Raw genomic sequence first — 21,848 nt, 5'->3', positions numbered from 1 at the left:
GTACTCGAAAGTAATAATAGATAACCGTACTCTCAACGATGTTACGTCGGCTCGTGACCTGGTCGTCCAATTTCTGGATCACCTTTCATTTGTTGAACGTTATTGCAGGACTGCAAGTCGAGAGACACTGCGCTTATTAACACGTTAAGTATCAGATCGTGGAGTTTTCAAGATAAAATTAGTTCTGATGCTTGAGTGTTAAAAATCCCAAATTAAAAATGTAGGTAATCAGTGTAACAAATCGTGGACCTCGCTCGTTAAAGTCAATTTTATTGCTGGTTGTATTATTTTTCCGCAGTATATTATAAAATTGGTTCAAAGAGATTATTTTTCAGGGTGACAAATTCTAGCTTTTCGCCTTGAAAATATTCGACACCGTAAAAGACCGAGCGGCCCCTGGTTCGCTGTTTCAAAGGTTTCGCGTTTTCGGTTGCACCTCGAAACCGGCTTGGTTCTCATCGCTTTATTTCCTCGAGTGCTTTCACGCCGGTCGTCCATCTTCCGCGACACGTTTGGGAGCATTACGACCGTCGGACGCTTCTTATCCCCACGTGGAACGAGAAACTCATTGGTCAGCAGTTTGACTTTCCGCTGTCCAGTCTACGGCTCAAAGAGTTTACTACGCGACGCACGTAAGCACCAGAAGATATGTACGCGATCCTTCACAAGTACTTGCCTCCTCGCAGAAACATCTGTTACTTTGATAAGATGGTATTGAATTGCTCTAGTAAAAATTCCTTAGCAATTCGTGACCTTAATATTAAAAAAAATAAAACAATTGTTTAAGAAATATCTAATCTAATAATAATATTAACTATCTATTGGATAGTAGAAATTCCGCTCTTTAATTTGAATATTGTTAGAATGAAATCAGACAAATTCACGCCAAGTTATAACATTCTAAAATCTCACTCATTTTTATAAATAAACAATTGTGTAAGAGTATTTAACAAAGACAATGCGCATCTATTAAGTAATAGAAATTGTGCCTTCCAATTTGAATTTTCACATCCATGTTTTATAAATAAATAATTGTTTAAGAGTAACTAACAATGATAATAACTATCTATTAGATAGTTGAAATTCCACCCTTTAGTTTGGATTTTGTTAGAATCGAATCAGGCGATTCTACGCCGAGTTAGCTACTTCAAAGTCACATATATTGTTATATAAAAAACAATTGTTTAAGAGTATCTAACAGTGATAATAAGTATCTATTAAATTGTAGAAACTGTGCCCTTCAAATTGAATTTTGGTAGAATCGAATCAGACATTTCCACGCTGAGCTATGACACCTCAAAGTTTCCTATTTTATAGACAATTATAAATAATGGACAGACGTAGTGACCTACATATATATACATATAGCATCCTTGCAAGGCCGTTCCAATTCCGAGAAATATTAGTAAACATTGTAGTATTTCCTGGTTGGAAAATCCCTCAAAGTTCTTTGAAAGGGAGTTCATTTATATCCAGTTTTCCTGACGATTGATTTTGACGAAATTTGTAATACAGAGGTTTTTGAGGTCGCTGATTCCAAATCTGAACTCAAAATTTACAAATCCAAAATGGCGTACCAAAATACGAAAATTGATTCAATTTTTATGAAACTTGGTACACTGGGGTTTTCGGAATAGCTGATTCCAAATCTGAACTCAAAATTGAAAAATTGAAAATGACGGATCTAATATAACTGGACAAAATGTGCAACAGGACTAGATTAGGGCGAAACTTGATATACAGGTATTTTTGGAGGTGCTAATTTCTAATCTGAATTCGCAATCAGAATTTATAAATTCAAAATGGCGAATTCAATATAGTAAGATAAAATGCGAAAAGTGGCTGAATTTTTATGAAACTTGGTATACAATATCATGTCGGCCTTTTATCACAACTTTTCAATACCCTTTCATTATTTTTACGAAATTTTCAAAAAATCCGAATCAATATGCGCGTGGAAAATATTGTATCCATCAAAAGGATAAATTTAGTATAAAGGAGATTAATTGACACCAGAACAAACACTTTACATTCGCTGAAATCTCATGAATTCCGAACACATATAGCTTCCACGCTGTTTAGAAACTGCGTGTAATTCTCTGAATCGCTGAACTAATGGTACTAATTGTAACTACGTGTAAAACACGATATTGCAATTTTAGGAACATGTACTGCGAATTACAACCAGGCCACAACCGATTTACGACGCATCCAGCACGGCACAGATCCAATATCTTCCGATCCGAACCGCATCATTAGGTTACGTTCGCACGGTAATTAACAATTCCACGTGCAATTTCCCGTTCGCGTCAATCCACTCCTCTAGCTTTATTATCGAACTGAGTATCACGCGCGCCGCAATATTTTTCCATGGCGATTTGAATTACAGCCGGTCATAGAATTACTCTTGATTCGAGAATAGCGGATTGTATGGTTCTGATACCGTCGATGGGATTGTATTATTTCGAATGTAATAATGCGATTGATGCCTGGATTCTGTTCCACAATTCGTCACTTCGGTGGTGCACATTGTCGCGTTAGTAAACGATTCATACCCCGGCGCCTGGAATAAATTGCTCAATTGTAAATAATTCGTGATAATTTTGAATAAAATTAATAGTTCTTTTAATACTAAGTCCAATTCGTATTATTATTATTTAGTAACGTTTTCGTTATAAATGACCAGTCTTGTCAAAATCAACAAAAATAATCGACATAGTTATAATATATTGTAAATAATTTTACTGGTGACGTATGCTCGAGTAAGCGAGTAGTAACACCTTTCACAAAATTTATTTTTTTTAACGAAGATCACTAATGATTTTTAAAATCTATCCCGGAAACTTTCGACGACGTAAATTTGATATCAGACGTTCGTTAAGGGTCCCCTCAAACTCTCAAAGTAGCGAACAACTTGTCTACGAACAGATTAAGGCCATTTAGAAGGAACAACTTTCTACGTTCGAGGTTCGAGAACTTGCGAATTTCGTGACGTTAACATTATTGTATGAAGAAACAAGGCCGCGTTAGTTCGGTAAAATTGATACAGTTAAAAAGTTGACGAATAATGTAGTTAAGTTCCTCAGCCTGATTTATTCAAATGTGAATTAACTTCACCAGAAAGCCTGATCGTTATGTCGTTACAATTCATGGCGAACCTTTTAAACAACTAGGGCAGCTGAATGACGAGTGATTTATTTATAAAAAATATATTTATATTATTAGGGAAATCAGAAACTAATGCAGTTTCTGCCAATGCCTATACTTATCTATTTATCATTTATCAGCTCATTGTGCACCAATTGATTTTTGTCGATCGAGAATTAAAAAATTACACGCTAAATGGCAAAAGATTGTTGATAATGAGGATGATTACATAAGCGATTAAAAATGAAAACATATTATAAATTTATATGTTTGAATTTAATGTAAAAGAAACGACATTACTTTCTGGTCCTCCAAATACTAGACAAGCTTCCTTTAAGTAATCTGTTTTCAGTGTTAAAAAATTGTTTAAAATTTCATCGAACAACCCCATCCACCATATTTCGAAATGCCTTCATTTAAAAAGAAAAAAAGCGACCGTCGAGAGGTGATCGAGACATGGAAAGAGGAAAAGGGATAACGAGACGCCTCTGTGGAAATCGAGCACGAGAGAACACGAGTCAAACAACGAGAGATCCTTAGAAATGATGAGTGCAATCAGATAGCGAACGTCTACCCAGTCGCGTATTGATTGACACATTCCAATCACTAGGAAAGTAGCGTCATTAATCCACAGCACGATCCCATTTCCTCTTTCCTGTTATTTTTTCTTCGTTTCGCTTGCCTGGTTTTTCCCTCGTCTTCATTTTACACGGCCGCGGCTGACAGAAACGCGAAACGTTCTATTTTCTTCCAAGTTATCTCGTTACCAGAGTAATCGTACTCCTGATTTCTGTTTGCGTGGATTCCTGTCCGCAGTGAGTCTCTCCCTGTTCGCATGGTTTACAAAATATGGTAAATACGATCGACTGGTCTCCCAAATCGGAAAAGCTTCGATCGTCGAACGCAACGGACGTTGTACCCACCTAAATCACTGTACGACAACGCTTTTGGCGATGAGGGTGAGGGGTTCCAATTTACGAAGATTGGAAATCCAACCGATAGATACGAAAATCGTGTAGAGGGACGCAGGTGGAGGGGTATAGGGAAAAACGCGATCCGTACGAAAGACTTGAAGCGCGCGTGATGAGATAGAATCTAAATTGCGTTTCGCCAAGAGGGAAACGGTCCAGGTCCTGCAGCCAGCCGCGTCATATTTATCTAGCTCCGCGACAGCGTACCCGTGGGCTTAGGCAAATTCCGCATATCGGTTTAGGTAGTTGCGGGGCGCCGGGGAGGCGAGCACCGCCAAGGTAATTGAAACGTGGCGGCCCGGTATAACTCTATTTCCCTTGAGCTGGCGGATGCGGGGGCGCGCAGACTTTGACGATGCATCGACAGAATCTCAAGTGCCTGCTGAAGATCCTCGACATTGAACATTCATTCACAACCTGAGCATCTTTTCGCTAAGCTGGTGCTGTTGGAATTGCAATTTCAACGATAGTCGTTGAATATTCGTAAGGGTTACTTTCGAAACGAACTTTCTTTCATGCGTAACTACTGAGGAATACTGTAATGCCCATCAGGCTGAGATGAAGTTCTCCCAATGCTTCTTGGTTTCTGGATAACTGGTAACAGTTCCCAACCGTGTTACAAATATAGGCTACGCTAGGAACAATTTTCGTCCGCGCCAAGAAATATCGAATTTTGTTTCACGCGTAACTGCTGAGGAATACGGTAATGTCCATCAGGTTGAGACGAAGCTTTCCCTAATGCTCTTTGGTTTCTGGATAACTGGTATCAGTTCAGAACAATTTTCGATTGCGCTAAGAAATACCGATATCCGCGAATCGCAATTCGGAGCAAAGTTCTCGCGACGATAGTGTCGACGGAGCAATCGTCAGGACGGACGAACGTAGGAATGCACGGTGGTATGCTCAGACCGATTCCTGGCTATTCCAGAGAACGCCGCAAGCCTCTGCGCTATCGCTAAGTTATGACGTCTATAATACCAGTTGGTATTTCATTGTTACCATTTATGAAACGGCCATTCCATTGCTCACCACTTTCGCAATTACGCCTCGAAAGACTCACCTCACGACGCGAAACTTTCCAGACGCAGACCGCGCAATCAATTTTCGTGTCCTCGGCTATAAGAGGGTACTACTGCCAGAATGTATGGAATGTTCAGTTATTTTTCAAAAACAAAACAATCCTATAGAAACCAAGAAACACCATCCTTCCTGTGAATTTATCACAAAATAAAATAACTCCTATCCTCCTAAAATAAATCCTATAGAAACTAAGAAATACCATCCTTCCTATGAATTTATCAAAAAATAAAATAACAATGGAGCGTATCTCTAAAATCAAGTATTGCATAAAGTAAATCTCCAACTCGCGTTTAAATAAAATTGAGTCGCTTTTAATTAATTCGACAGTTGTAGTTTGTAGAGGCTTGAACATAACTCTCTCAAGCATACATTTTAATTATCTTTGTTTCTTTACCTACGTTTTCATTCGAAGCCTAGCAAATATTTACGATCCAATATTGGCGCAATATTTGCAACGTCGAGCATCGATCTCTATAACTATAAGATGGGATAACCGAGAGTGACTCGTGGAAGAAGTGAATGTAAGCCGTCGCGCGAAAAGGTATATAGAAAATGTAAATGGAAACCGTATGGATACAGTGTCAATGTTTGCGATTCGGGAAGACCGTGAAGCTTATTCTATCCATCGCTCTAGCCATCAGCAGTAATACTCCATCTCACCCCGATTTAACCTACGATTTACATAAATACAGATCTCAGCCACCGCGCATCGTTCGAAGCAACTAAATTGAATTCGTCTGATTTCCCTATTTTTTAGAAAAAGCTTCGTTATCGTTAGAGTAAGAACGAGGAACTAAAGCAAAAAAATTACGATTCCATTACGGTAATCCTTCAGTAGTGTTGCTTGTACTATTTCATCGCGTAACCTGCAATTTAGTATTCAAGAAATGTTTAATCCTCCCGCAAGGAACGTTTGAATCGCTAATGCGCCTGGAAATGCGGACGTTAGTTAAGGACATTTAAATTCTTTTCAGCTGCTCCTGAAACCTTCCAGGAATATACAAAATTCAACGTTTTTAGCATTTTCGAAATTAGTCTCTGTAGTGATTAGAAAAAGTGTTGCATATTATGTAGGAGCATGATACGGAACCCTCAAGATTAAGCAAAACTCGTCCATCGTCAATCTTCACACATTCAAAGTATGCTTATTTGTTCCTATATCTCATTTAAAATAATTACTCCTAGCATTATCGTAATGTCCTTTACCTTTGACATAAAAGTAGATTGCATAACTTCAAGTAATTACTCCGTAGGCATTCCCTGTATTCATTATAATAATGGTTCCGTGTAAACGGATTGCTTGATAGCTCCCTCTCATTCTCCAATATTAACGCAATTTAGTTGTCTTTCCCATTATGTTGGAATCACCGAGATATTGTTGCGCATGAGTTCTATTAAAACGGCTACGGCGATGAATAAAATCGTTTCTGGGGCTTTAATCAACCGTTTATAATTCATAGAGAATGCTGACGGAGACAATTTGAAACTTCCACGGTGAAATTGTTTTACAGATAATAGATTCGTGTTATTTTAAGGTGCACCGAAGGGGAAACTTACTAATTCAACCTACGAAATCGTCGCCAAGTCAATATGGAAAAGTTAATTAAAAGGAACGCTAACAGCGGCGGGCTATCGAAAATAGATTCCTGATGAAGTTAGAACTGTTCGTTCGGTTTTCAAAATGAGCTCACAGTCATTTTACTTACCTCGAGTTTACCATCCTCCTTCCCGTAGTTTTATTTTATCTTCCAATTTATGAAAACGCCTAAATGGACGGTAAGAAAGCTACGTGGCTGGCAGAATTTGCATAGCGATCGTCGAAGCAACCGTCCGTGGAGGAACACTCCGTGACCCCTGTCAAACGGAACTTGGGTTCTTTTCGTGCATGTGCTCATGCGCGTATACCGCGCATTCCCTTTGATCCGGGTCCTCATGACTCTAATCTGAAGTCTGTTATATACACCAGCTGTTCGGAGTACACCAGACTTCCAAAGGAAGGATGTCGTAAAGGCTGCACGGTATTCACGGTTCACTGCTATCGAGTTTGAATGTTCCGTGCCGAAGTTAATCGTTTATTACGTGAACTGTGAACGGCCCTGTTATGTAACCCTTGTTATACATATACCAACACTTCGAAAACATTTCATTCGCAATGCTATACTTGCAAACTTGCAAATTGTGTAAATTGAATTGTTCGTGTGTAGTCCATGGACTTCTTTAAACGTTATCAAATGCAATTTCATCATCACACTACACCTGTTGCATTTTTATGCACAGTTACACCTGCAGAATTATGCACAGTTGCGCTTTGAGTATAAATTGTTATCAAGCTGTAATGTATCTAGGGTTTGTGTCTATTATAGCGTACAGCCTTTGGATATCAGGATCGGAATCCATCTAATCACAGCATCCGCAATTGTAGTATGAATTTTCAGTACGGGTTACGCCCATTGGTGCGTGCGAAAGCTTTCCATAGCTCTGCTGCCTCTGCATGGACCGTGCCCGACTTGATTAACTGCAACTCACTCGGGAAGCTACAATATTACCACTGCCATCGCGATGATCCAATTTCATATGCAGGTTGCTAGAGATTAAGCACCCTGTCACTCTGTGGCTTGGAAAGCACTGAGGAATACTGAGCTCTGTAACCTCTTCTGCCAACCGCTGTGACACCATTTAAACCGCGATAAAACTTCCGGTGGGATCATCACCACGCCTAGTTGATGTACCAGTTTTTACTACTGATTAGGATACTTAGAATATCAATTGAACGCGATTGAGCCATGGCTTGAACGCAATGGCTTTGATAGATCCAGGCTTTATGCTTGTACCAGCATACAACCCTTTGACTATCGTGATTGGAATACTCACCGATTTCCATCTTGCGGGCTTGAAACAATACACAATACAGTACAGTGGGCCCTCGACTTTCGCACATAATTAATTCCTGAAACTGTGTGCGAAGGTTGAATGTTCGGAAGTAGAGGGATGTAAAAAAATATGCATGAATATGCATGTGTTTTAAAGTATTTATTTATCAATATATACATAATGAAGTTAAAGAGGCGTGTTTAAATGCTTTCGAGTTTTTTCTGTGTAAACTTGTCAAGAGTTAGTTGAATACCACCCTTTTCTTCTTTTCTTCATAACGACAGCCGCCTATATATAGAAATGAACATAAATTATATGTATATGCAAAAATCAATCAATCACAGGGTCAAATCCATACATATGTACAACAATGTGTCTAAAAGAAAACACTATCGAATGTGAAGCGTGCAATCGATAGGCCAGTTCGGTTTAGTCCGAGTTAAGAAGTAAAAGGGAGAACACCAAAAGTATTCGTGTCTTTTTTCTATCATCCCAGCTTCCCATATATGTATACCAATACAGTATACTCTAGGGTTTCATTTTTAGAAACGTCTACGAGCAACAATGTACGAGTCACTATCTCGCGTTTTATTTGAATACAATCGAACTCCGTAACAATCACGATTCGAGGCATTTCCTCGAGAGAAATATGCGTTTCCGTCGGCGATAGAAGCAGACGAAATATTGGAGCTTAAAATGATAAGCGATGGAAACGGAATCGCGGGGGAACGGGATTTGAAACGAGATTTAAATAAGATGTCAACGACGCCGTCGCCGATTCAATTTATCGGGGACAGTATCGGCGAAAGAATCGCGAACGAAACGCTGAGATAAAAAGGGAAATCTGATTACGGACGAGAAAGCTCGCGGGCGATGGCGGCGGGACGGAGGTCGGTGATTTCATAACGATATAATTAACAGAAACGAAACGGGGAAAATGAGAGGCTCCGATCCCATTCTGTAATCACGTCGAAGCGGAGAGATGCTTCAGTTCTGTTCCTCCTCCTTTTTGCAGCCGATACTTTCGCGGTCTTCATTATCCGACGTAACGACGAGTCGGGAGTTATCAGCTCGAGTCGAGATAGTTAATCAAGAGCCCCTCGGAGCTTCGCGTTTAAATATGCAGGGGCCGGAAGAGCGAGCTGGTCAGGAATAATTGATAACATCCAACGACGGACCTGCCAATGCGGATCCGAGCCGACGAGATTTTAAAACCTAAAATGCATCGGCTTTGGAAGAACCGGTGAAATTCTATTCGTCGTTACGTATACCACGACCACGAGGCACTTTCGAAGGGAATCCATTTGCGGGACTGCGAGCGTTCGCAGGGGCTGTTTTCGACGATTCAATTGCCAGCGGACTTTAAATCGCTTTAACGAAGAGACCCATCTTCTTTAACTTCTGCGTTTCATGGAGAGTCGTATTTTTCATTCCGCGAACGGGCCCATCGTAAATAGAATTATCCTTTTACATCGTTCCGTGACGTCGATGCAGGTGTATCTTGCGATACGCCTACAACAATATTTTCGCTGTCGTAATTCGTTTCGAAATGCGTTGAGTTTACGTGCTCGCTTTTTACGAGACCGTTGAGTTTGAATGGTACTAACTTCGAGAAAGAATATCGCTGCTGATTTCGCATTCGACGATGAAATTGAAGATATTGGAGAACACTTTGAAAACGATGGCAATGGTTAGTCGTTGATACTGCAACTGGTCGTCTAATTTATTATGTAAATGTGACGAATAAATCTGTTGCTGGGTAAACGGAATTTCTCGAGTAATAATTTCCTAAATGCAAAAACGCGCGACATGACGCCCGTCAAACGTAGCAGAGTTATCGGAAGAATAGTACTCTTTGGTGTCGCAATCAGCTTTAAAAGCCGTACACCGACGGTGGCTTTTAGCGTGACACGGTTGTTGAAAAGTAGGTGCCAGCCCCACAAGTACGTTTTAATGCACCAAGCGAAAGGGGCGAATTCGCGGAGATGAAATTCCAATGAAGAACATAATTTTACTTGATAATACCTCAAGTTCCATTAAAATTTGATTTATTAAAATGCGAATTTTAGATATAAACACCATATTATACATATAAGATACTACTTAGCTGTACCCCACGGTTTCACCCGCGTGGAATACTACATATGTATTTTATGTCGTTCGCGTTCGAGTGATTGTTCAACAGCGTGTTCCTTCGTGAATCAGTAGCTGACTGTCTTTTGTTTTCCGTAACTCAGATGTTTCAATCGATATTTCTCATTGTGAGTATAACGATGCCACAACTTTATTTACAAATTTTAAGATTTCAAATTGAAAACGTATTTTTATCAAAATAGAACATAGCCTGTGTTACTCAGGGATGGTATAGCTTTCTATTACTGACAAAATTTTAAAAATCGGTTGAGTAGTTCCGGAGATTAACCCGTTTAAACAGACAGACAGACACTTCAATTTGTCCCCCTTTCAGGGGTTGAATTTTTAAAAATGCCGAAATAGGTCTTGATTGATTAAGTTTTTAACAAATCCAACCACAAATAAAATATTCCTCGTACAAATATTGCAATCCCTTTTTAGCCCCTTAGGGGTTGAATTTCAAAATATCCCTTCTTAGTCCTTGTATACATCATAAAGCAAACCTCTGTGCAAAATCTCAGCTTTCTAGATTCAAGGGTTTAGCCTGGACGTTGATAAGTCAGTGAGTCAAAGCTTTTATTTTTATGTATGTATATGTATAGAATATATATTGCTAGAAATGGTGGTAACAAATTCCATTATTTTTCTTCAATACGCTAAATAATAGATCCAACCGTAAAAACAATTTCATTTCTGAATATCTGCTCGTCTATTGGAAACTGACTGTTGCTACAATTAAGCAAATGAATCGTATATAAAGTACACAGTTGAAATCAAATATTCGAAGTTTCAGGAAAACGGACGAATTTAATATGACCGAAATACATACAATGTTCGAGGATATTACGTGTAATATTGAAGTGAATATTTCAAAATACGAAGCAGTCGTTTCTCTGTGCAAATAACGCTACAATTGCAGGATTCATTCGTTTTTAATTGAATTTCTTCGTAGCATACGCAGTAATGTAAAATAAACATTTATGTACTAATACTACTTTGAATATAGGTATTGAAACGGAAATTAAAACACAGATAGAATTTCCTGTGGCTATCCAATTACCTTTTTTTATAAGCTCTTTCAAAGGTAAAATACTTTTTGACAAACATTGACGATTTTCGAAGGTTAGGTCTGGTTAAAATGATTAAATTCCAGTAGCGTTTACGTTTAATCACCTAAAACCACGTAACTCCCCCGCTGGATTTGGTGTTATGCGAAACGAGATCTCGTTTCGATTACGTTTTATTGTCTACGTGTCCCAAATATACATAACGTGGCGACGCAACTGTCTACGGGATGCGCTGGCTACAATAACGATATCGAGGGAAATAATGCTTCTCTATTATTGCCGGGAGGTATCCATCGAATGAATCGATATCGAATGTAATAACATGTGCTTGCTTCGGATTCTGCTAGCGTCCTATAATGCTGCAACATTTCTCTCCTTTTCTTTTCAAATCCGCTGAGAGCATGAGGTGTCATTCCTACTTTAAAATTACAGAATAAGAAAATCGTGATGGACAATGTAGAAATATTTAACGTGCCCCATAAATTAAAAAGGGATATTAAAATTCGAGTTTAATCCTTCGATTAACCCTTTAACTGCGAAGGGCGTATATACAGGGTGGAAATTATAAAGCGTTACAGTCGAATATCTTCTAAAATATTGATTATACGCAAAAATGTTTGAGATGAAAGTTGTTCAATATCGAAGAGGCATCGTGTGCTGGAAAAGGTCCAGTAAAAGTTCCAGCACATGATGCCTCCTCGGTATTGAACAACTTTCATTTCAAACATTTTTGCGTATAATCAATATTTTAGGAATTATTCGACTGTAACGCTTAATAATTTCTACCCTGTATACGTCCTCGAAAAATGGGCTCAGAAAAATGTTGATGTTCGTTAAATCAATTTTTTCAAAATACCAGCTTATAAGGGATGAAACGCAACTTTTTTATATTTACGGTTTATTCATAGGACACCTAGTTTCGAAAATAAAAATTCTAAAGTTAGAAGTTAGTGGCAAATATTGACTTTCAGGGAAATGGTCTACTATGTTTTCAATTTTTATCTGTGAAACTAAACATCGTATGAATAAACTGTGAATATAAAAAAGTTTCGTTTTGTAATTCTCTATACGGTAATATTTACTGTAAGCAGCAGCAACGAAATCAGGCCACTACGAGATCTAAGGATAAAGGTCTTTTATGATATTAGTAATACAATATTTTTTTTTTAAATTCACACCTCTACGCCCCTTACAAAATATCAACTTTCTGTAAAGATTTCATTCATTGCTGTTCGAGAGCGTAGTGCATAATGCATTTCCAGCATTTCGTATTAGGCGAAGGTGTCTGATCGCCGCAAGCAATTGGAAGCAATTTGGAGTCCAGATTCCTATACACAACCTGCAACGATTCATCGAAATTGATGCTTTCCACGATTGTCAAAGAATTAAAGGAACCGAAGATGATCAGATGATCGAAATCGATTCCGAGGAATCGTTATCTCTTTAGTTTGTTGGAAATTGAGAAAAGTAGGAGAGAGTTCATTTCCTCAGGGGTTTGTTAAAGGAATTGTTATATGGACTACAGAGTGTTCCATTTTAGTGAAATAATAATTGCCGCAGACTAAAGTACAGTCACGGTAAATTTTAGTTTCGGACTAGATTAGAGAGAAACCAAATTAACGACCTAGAAAATGGAGCTGAGTCAAGTCTGCGGTTAATGAGAAATGCGTCATGAAGATCAGACGAGAAACTCGTCCTCTGTCGACGGTAAAGAACGTAATCCAGATTTCGTCCGATGTAATTATCCGCGCAAGAACCTCAATTTCAAATTTTGGGCTCTCCGCCTGTTTCAATCAATCTCGTCGCAGGAAGCCCAAGAGCCAAATACCCGAGGGAATATTTCTCTCGGAGGATTAAGTTTAATCGCGACATCCCTTTCGCATGAGTCGTGGAACGCCCGCGAATGTAGGAAAAACCGCTATATTACATTATCCGAATACCCCTAACTCTCCTTCGCTAAAACTTCGGTCCACGCAGCTCAAATTCCAAGCCGAGCGAATATTTCAGCGGCATTTTCGGGATTTCAACGATACTCGTTCGGAGAATTCCACCTCCCTCGGCTCTCTTCGCGGTTATCTCCGTTCCTGGCTTCAGCCGCATATTAGTAACGGATTACACGAGTTCGTCGGTTAGCTCACTTTTGATCTCCGATCTCTCTGACGGAGCTTGAATAACTTCAACTATCGCCGCCGGTGTAATAGTTTCGGTATCAACTATGCGGAGGCCTGGAAGTCGGCCTTAAGGTCGCCCCTCGCTGATGCTGTCACTACTGAATCGACTAATTAGACGAGTAATTATAATCTACTGGTTCCCATGTAAGGAGGGAACTCGATTACTTTCTTCTCGAACGTTTAGCGTGGAACCAACAAAAATTGTAATTCAGGTGTTATGCGTTCTACTTGAATCACTTTCTGTACGAATCAATGTAGACTGTAAAGAATGACTGTAAATAATTAAGTAATCTTGTTTATACTTCATAATCTTGTAACCAGTACGACTAAAGTCCTCGTAGGCGCCAAGAATTAAACGATTTCACCCGTGTCCCCGCAACTGCAACCTTTAATATCTACATTTTTCACGTATTGTACGTCAACCTTTTATTCTTGTCTGTTTCAGGCCGAAATATGGAGCGTCTTTATCGCTATCCTGAGGAAAAGCGTGAGGAATTTACAAGCATGTACAGACGTAAGCCTCATAGAACACGTGTTGCATCGGTTGTCTCGCGCGGAAACTGTTGTCGCAGGTAAATCCTTATCTTGTAGTTCTAATCCAGTTTCGACGCAGGAGTTAACGGCGAAAGTAATTTCCCTGTTCGACAGACTTGCTGATCGACATGCTCGGAGTGTTAGCCAGCTACAGTATAACGGTGAAGGAATTAAAACTTTTATTCGGCGCTATGAAAGCTGTGAAAGGAAAATGGGTAAGGAGCCGAAAAGAAAACTTTACGTTCCGATCGAGTTCCAACCGCTTTGGGCTGGATACGAAAAACTTTTAATATGGCTAACTTTCCTTTTATTCTGGCCAGTTTTTGCGCCACTACGTATATGCTCTACGATCTTTTTCTTTCTGTTCACACTGCAGCCAAGGCATTCGGCAAAGCTGTTAAATGTTCTCCGTCAAATGCCGCAACGAAACGGACCTGACGTGTTTTTCAGTTTTCCCGGTAGGAAAGGATCGGTAAGTCAGTTCCTTCTTCCCACACATTTCTTTACGAACAACGGAATCCTTCTTACGATCTCGCTGCTCGTTTTTAAACTCTATCAAACTTTCAGTAAGAGAATTCCCCTTGTTTCGCGGAGCTCTAAACTCGTACTTGATCCAGACGATTTAACCCTTTGGCCTACACCCACGAATGAGGCACGTAGTTACACATTTTGGCTCATAAACAATAAGCACGAGTCTGACTTGTAGTACTTCGTTCGGACTTCCTATCTTCCTGTTTACTATGGCACAAGCAATCGGGAGATAGGGTGTAGGTCAAGGTGTTAAGAGTCGATGATAATGCCTGCCAAGTGAAATTACAAATTTCTTGAATGTAACTGTGTGTTATCGTTACAAACTAAAGCCTTTGAAGAGGCCCCACGAAGGATCGATAACGTTTCAGTAGTGAATTAATACTCGATAATGAAAACCCTGAATCGTGATGTTTATTTTTGTAAGAGCACTCGAGGTTTAAATATTTATTTTGTGTGCCGTATGTAATTGTTTCTATCGTGGACATTTCAGGCAATCGTCCTGCCGCCACTTGCAAGGTGGCCGCACGAGAATGGATTCACGTTTACCACGTGGTTCCGTTTGGACCCCATCAACTCTGTTAATATCGAACGAGAAAAGCCGTACCTCTACTGGTAAGTGCTCTTTACATCGAGCACCCTTACGTGAACACTCACTTGAATCTAAGTGGGTTGGTTACCCGAAAGAATCATTTATGTTACTGACCTTCGAAGTAAAAACACGTTCTGCCAAATCCTTTCAATCGACACGATCAAGTTTGATTAAACACAGCTTCGTTCGCATTCACGCGAAAAAGCTCCTGTCGGAGCAGTCGCATCGCACACCAATTTAATCACATTCTTTCACGCGGAAACAATTCGATTTCCATACAGTCGACAACCATTGTTTTCCTTTGTGAAATACATTGGCGTTTCCACGATTTAAAAAAAAAAATAGGAGAACTAAAATCGACGGGTATAATGGAAGAGAGGAGAAACGGAAAATAAATACGTACAACGATGACAGATTATTGGCCAATCACAACCGATGTTATCCATTATTGTTTCCGGGAGATAATGTCTTTCAACGATGCTTCCAACTTGAAACTCTGAGTATTTTAGTAACTTGTTGCTGCGAGAATAGATTAGCACTGGATATACACTGCCGCTCGAAAGTATGTGAACACTTCCTCAATTGAAATTAGTATCTAAATAAAGTTACGAATCTATTAACGAAGATCACTTATGTTTCTATATTTAGTTTGTGTTGCATTAGAGAATATATTTTATTTAATGTCTCATCAGTAATAATAAAAACGCAATTCAATTTTCTTTTCATTAATGTATCTACTGCGAACTCTTAACATTTCTGTTAGCAATCTTGATAGATAAGTTATTAATCTAGCTAAATTGTAATTTCATCATTGTATCCCGAAGTAATATTACTCCCTCTACTTTTTAATATCTCATCACAAATGTTTTCAAAATGTTGTTTCTAAATGATCCCATAGGTCCTCTACGAGACTTAACATCCCACTAAAAACTTTAATATTATCAAATATTATCAAAAACACATCCGAAACAGAATATGGTAAACAATTTTCTAGCAATAATTCACGGTGTAACTATTCAATGAACGAGGAAAGTGTCCACATACTTATGAACGGGGGTGTAAATGTTGGGTAATGCTTTACTTTACTGCTCTTGAACGTGCCAAGAGCGTCATTCAACTATTTTGAAAAATAAAGAACGTGTTTTTGATGGATCATCTTTTTTCTGTTTCCAGTTTTAAAACTAGCAAGGGAGTAGGATACTCTGCGCATTTCGTGGGGAACTGCTTGGTCCTCACCTCTATGAAAGTAAAGGGCAAGGGCTTCCAGCATTGTGTCAAATATGAATTTCAGCCACGAAAGGTACGTACCGGTGCCCGTACAGCTCATTCGTAAACAATTCGACGATAAATCCCTCAATTTCTGAAACTTAATTTCACTCGCGAATGGTTTTCAAGTATAATTATACACGTGTGAGCAGAAAATTTATTTGAAGCGATTTCAACAGAATCAATAACGTTTATTTTCGCAGTGGTATATGATCGCCGTAGTGTACATATATAATAGGTGGACGAAGAGCGAAATTAAATGTTTGGTCAACGGTCAATTGGCATCGAGCACAGAAATGGCGTGGTTCGTTTCAACAAACGACGTAAGTCAATTTATGCCTACCATATTTTGCTTATTAATTTGCGTGTATGGTATTCGTTATTAAAATCGTTGAAGAACGTGGAATGGCCGAGCGAGTTTGTTAAAAATATTTGTGTTCGTGGAGGAAGGTATTGTTGTCCACTCAGAAAAAAGGCCTGGAAGTTATCAAAGACGAGACGCTAAGGTTTATGCAAAGCACTCGTTTTTCTCTCATGGAGCTTTCTCTTTGAGTGGATTGCAATACATGCACGCACGTATAGACTCAAAATGTTTTGCAGCCGTTTGACAAATGTTACATCGGAGCTACTCCGGAACTGGACGAAGAGCGTGTGTTTTGCGGACAAATGAGTGCAATATATCTGTTCAGCGAAGCTCTGACAACACATCAAATATGTGCTATGCATAGACTGGGGCCTGGATATAAGGTAAATCTTTTTGTTTTTATTATGGAAGATTTCTGATTTCTGTGACATTTTTTCGGTGAAAAAAATTCCTGTACCCGCAAGTCCAGCTTTGACCCGATGTTTGTTAAATATTCATTACATCCTTTTGACTCTGTTCACAGAGTCAGTTTCGTTTTGACAACGAGTGTTACCTGAATCTGCCTGACAATCACAAAAGGGTGAGTGATGAGCCGGAGCTCACGAGCATGGTGGACCAAAGTATGCAAACTGTAAGCATTTTTATTTTCTTTTTCCCGTTCACATTTGATTTGCACATTGTTAATCACTCTGTTACTGCGTTCGAGTTCGTCAGAGGTAATTACCTGATTATCGACCATCACTACGAATATCTTTTCCCAGAACAATGAGTTTCTTTGGACGTTGACTGCGACACATAAGTTTGTATCTATCGATTGCGTGACTGCTTGTTGTGAATTTTTGTTTTCCACCCACTCGACGTTTCTTTCAGCCACGAATTAAGTTTTGTCCGCTTCATGCTTCCTTATCGTATGTACACAACAGCCTTTGAATTTCTCAGCTGCTTGTTTAGTCTAGCTAATCCCTTTTTAAATTGTGTTTATATTTTTATTTTGTAGTAAATTCTTTTCTAATAATACTTAATATTCGTTGCCGTATATTATCTACTGTGCCTATTAATTTGAACAGCATTGATATTGATAGCAGTGGACACCATGACAAATGGGTAAACTGAATTTGGAGAAAGATTTTTAAAAGTATGAATTTCTCCTTTCGATGAGACAAGTAACATTTAATATAAAATCACGTTAAACTTTTCTGTGATGTGTGGCACGTTTGTTTGACCATGTAGTCATTGTCTTGAGTTGTGAATAAACTTTGAAAGTTTGCATTGCTGTGTTCTTGAAGCTTTACAAAGAATGAACCCGCCAATTTCTGAATTCAGTAGTTTTAAGCAAACTTTCAAATATGAATCACAACTTTCAGTTGCAAAGAGATAGCAAGTGTATCAAAAGGACGATACTAACGATTTCATTTTGTAGGTGCTTTACGATGGTAAGCTGTCAAATGCAATCGTCTTCATGTACAACCCGGTTGCAACGGATTCTCAACTTTGCCTGCAAAGTGCACCGAAAGGCAACGTCTCCTATTTTGTACATACACCACACGCCCTTATGCTGCAGGTGCGACTTCAAACGCATGGATACAATATGTTGTAGAACGAACGTTTCGAAAACCACTAATTAAATCTTCTACTTATTTGCAGGATGTTAAAGCTGTCATCACGCACTCCATTCATAGCACGTTGAACTCGATTGGTGGCATTCAAGTGCTGTTCCCTTTGTTTTCGCAACTAGATATGCCTTACGATTGCATAGCACCCAACGATGTTAAAAGGGACCCCACGTTATGGTAAGTCATTTTTAAATTGATTATTTTTACTAAATTAACGAAACATGACACAAAACAATTTTCAATTTCAGTTCGAAACTGTTGGGGTTTATTTGCGACTTGGTGGAAAGTTCGCAAACCGTGCAGCAACATATGGTACAAAACAGAGGATTTTTGGTAATTAGCTACATGCTACAGAGAGCAAGCAGAGACCATCTCACCACAGAAGTTCTTACGTCATTCTTGGAGCTCACAAAGCACTTGGTTACCTGCCTCAGCGCGAACAGTGATTTGTTATTAAAACAGGTATCGATTAAGTCATTAGTTCATTTTTAATACGGATTAGATTTAAGATTATTAGTGTCAAGGAAATTACCAGAAAAAGAAGCAGAATGAGAGATCCTCGAGAGTAGAAAGGAATCTAGATTTCAAGTTCGATTAATTAGAATTAGATTCGCAGAAATCAGTTGAGTCGAAAACCATAGTTTGCACGAGAGTAGAAAAGTATCGTTAACCTGATTTTAACAAAAATTATTTACTATAAACATTCTAAGATCTGAGGATCTACTTTCGAAATGAAAAACATAATTTATGTTAAAATCAGTACTTACAGAGTTATCAGTATAGATAAGTGTATCACCCCGTAACTAACTTATAGAACAAGTTGAGATAATTACGTCATTTCAATGTAGAAATTACATGCTAATTTAAAAATGAAATATTAAATTTTATCAAGTAAATCGAAAGCTGAAAGAGGACTCCACGTTACCTGATGAATTATCTTGACTCGTATGTCCCAAACTAATTTAATCGAAGTACATAAGTATATCAATACCCTGAACCAGAAACAGTGAGTCATCGTATAACTAGAAAATTGTATTAGGTCATTAGGATTTGAAGCTCCGACGATTAGTTTACATTGACTCCCTAGTAAGATATTAATTGAAATTTTCTAGCCAATTTCCCCATGAGACCAGTACCTTCGTATGTCGTGATGCATTCATGGTGTACCCCCATTTCCACTTCCCCTTTTTCGTTTCACTTACGATAACGGTATACTGAGTGATTCAAATAAGAATCGAAGTAATCAGAGGAACACAATACTAAGAAAATAAAATTAATTAATTAGATGCTATTCTATCTTTTGTAAGTACTGTATCCTCGTAAATGCTTCGACGTCTTCATTTGAATCACGTTGTGTAATAGCATGAGCGAGCGATCTATCAAGCGCAGATTATTGCATAGTCTTTCTATACCTATTCTGTGTAATATTCGTTGCAGTAGCTTGCGCGACGAACTGCCCGTAGATGCTCTGAATGTACATATGCTACGTAGAACGAATGTGTATTTTTGTTTATACCGTTTAATATGTTAAGCATGGTTACACCTTCCGATAAAACGACGTTATGTTCATGGAATCTTTGGATCGCATGCAATCTACCGACTTTTAGGCTTCCTGATTTCATCATATGGCTACGCAGAATATTTTTCTTTTGTTAATACTACGTTGCTTCCACATGAAAACTTCTGACTATTATTTTGCAAGGCTGACGAATACTCTCTTTGCTGTGATCGAATCTTTCTCAGTTTTCTACTTAAAAAAAAAAAGAGATTGCTGCAAACGTGTACCATGAGAGTACTGTCTTTTGTTTTGGACTTTGAAATTTCTATTATAATATTTCGCTTCGTTTTCTATCGAGGATGCCTACTGCCTACGAGGAAGCTATTTATAATTATTTTGTTTCTCTGCACACGATACAAATATTGGGACATCCTTTACTCGCGACAAGCAGCTAAATCATGAAAGAAAGGAAGATCGTCGTTTCAGTGTTTATGTCAAATGATACACAGTAAAAAAAGATATCGACAAAATGTTTGAATATGTCTAATATCGATTCTACAATCCCTCTGTTCGATTCAGTATTTGTCTCAATATTGTCTTCAAATTTAACAAATTCTCAGTATTAATTTCAGTGCATGAAGTGTCACTTTATTGTCCTCGATACTTTTCCTTCTCGTACTTGTCATAAATTGTTAAAATAAATTTACTGGCACTGTCGATTCTTTCGTTCCTCCCCGTGTGTTTTCCATGCGGTACCCTTGCACAACTGTAAATGTTTAACTCCTACTATGAAAAAGTTCCCAAACAAGGTTTTAATTTATCTACGACCACGAAATTGTAACTGGTGCGATACCTTGCAATCAAGAATTTCTGTCGAACGTTCTCCAATGACTACGAACATACCACGAACTAAGCAGGTATACAGTAAGAGAGGTGTAGGAACCCATAAAAGTCGGCTAGATTGGTGTGTCCGAAGAACAGGCAGATCTATGGTGATGTAGTTGTTTTACTTTTCATTCCTAACATGGCAGCTATTGGATCACGTCCTTTTTAATCCCGCTCTATGGATATATACGCCGGCCCCGGTACAGACGCGGCTTTATTCGTACTTGGCCACAGAGTTTCTCAGTGACACGCAAATATATTCTAATGTAAGAAGAGTCTCCACAGTATTACAAACGGTGCACACGCTTAAATATTATTATTGGGTCACCAATCCACGAGCCAAAAGTGGCATCACTCCGAAAGGACTTGGTGAGCAATTTCACAACATCGAAAAGACTTTGTTCGTTTTTGTATCGAGATCTTATTATGCTTCTGATTAATTACAGACGGACCGCGACCTCAGCAGAAGGATATTTTGACAATACGCTCTTATATTTTGTTATTTCTGAAACAACTGATAATGATCGGGAACGGAGTGAAGGATGACGAGTTGCAGAGCATTCTGAATTACCTGACAACAATACACGAGGTAATAATTTCAATATGCCCAATTAAATTCGATTTGTTTAGAATATTTTCTATCTCTAAGATACTATTGGGTTGTCCAGAAAGTTCGTGCCAATTTTTAAGAAAAATTCAAAGGCATATTTGAATTTTGATACATACAGTCAGTCCCAAAACCCTTCTTTCCATCTTTAAAGGGAACACTTATTATGTGCTTTCAACTATTCCGATATATTCAGACCTGTAGCACCTACCAAAAATCAACATGAACCTTCCAGACAACCCAATACAATCGTTACATCCACTAATTTCAATGTTTCACCTCTGTCCACAGGACGATAACTTACACGACGTTCTGCAAATGCTGATATCGTTGATGTCCGAACATCCATCTTCGATGGTGCCCGCTTTCGACGCCAAGCAGGGCGTCAGGACGATCTTCAAATTGCTAGCGGCGGAGAGCCAGCTGATACGCCTGCAGGCCCTGAAGTTGCTGGGATTCTTCCTCAGTCGCAGTACACATAAGTATGTCAAGAAAACAGAAACTACAAGTTAACGATAAAA

At 38.7% G+C, this 21,848-nt stretch overlaps 1 protein-coding gene across 15 annotated transcripts in view; it reads left to right on the top strand.

Annotated features, from left to right (window-relative positions):
• The window catches only part of LOC128895764 (neurobeachin), a 238,904-nt gene that overhangs the window by 109,615 nt on the left and 107,441 nt on the right, over positions 1-21,848 (top strand). For 8 of the 15 annotated variants that reach the window (XM_054158671.1, XM_054158661.1, XM_054158652.1 and 5 more), the window contains exons 3-16: positions 13,886-14,012; positions 14,089-14,189; positions 14,351-14,446; positions 14,996-15,117; positions 16,268-16,394; positions 16,564-16,683; positions 16,961-17,107; positions 17,248-17,355; positions 18,145-18,285; positions 18,369-18,514; positions 18,586-18,799; positions 20,837-21,089; positions 21,167-21,309; positions 21,619-21,809. In XM_054158671.1, coding sequence (XP_054014646.1) covers positions 13,886-14,012; positions 14,089-14,189; positions 14,351-14,446; positions 14,996-15,117; positions 16,268-16,394; positions 16,564-16,683; positions 16,961-17,107; positions 17,248-17,355; positions 18,145-18,285; positions 18,369-18,514; positions 18,586-18,799; positions 20,837-21,089; positions 21,167-21,309; positions 21,619-21,809 — 2,036 coding nt within the window. The remainder of the gene's footprint in view (positions 1-13,885; positions 14,013-14,088; positions 14,190-14,350; positions 14,447-14,995; positions 15,118-16,267; positions 16,395-16,563; positions 16,684-16,960; positions 17,108-17,247; positions 17,356-18,144; positions 18,286-18,368; positions 18,515-18,585; positions 18,800-20,836; positions 21,090-21,166; positions 21,310-21,618; positions 21,810-21,848) is intronic. The other 7 variants (XM_054158708.1, XM_054158717.1, XM_054158765.1 and 4 more) reach the window with 3 other exon arrangements.

Source organism: Hylaeus anthracinus, unplaced genomic scaffold (assembly GCF_026225885.1).
Source record: "Hylaeus anthracinus isolate JK02 unplaced genomic scaffold, UHH_iyHylAnth1.0_haploid 0, whole genome shotgun sequence".
NCBI lineage: Eukaryota > Metazoa > Arthropoda > Insecta > Hymenoptera > Colletidae > Hylaeus > Hylaeus anthracinus.
Note: the sequence above shows the minus strand (reverse complement) of the source record. Positions and strands in the feature narration are given on the sequence as shown.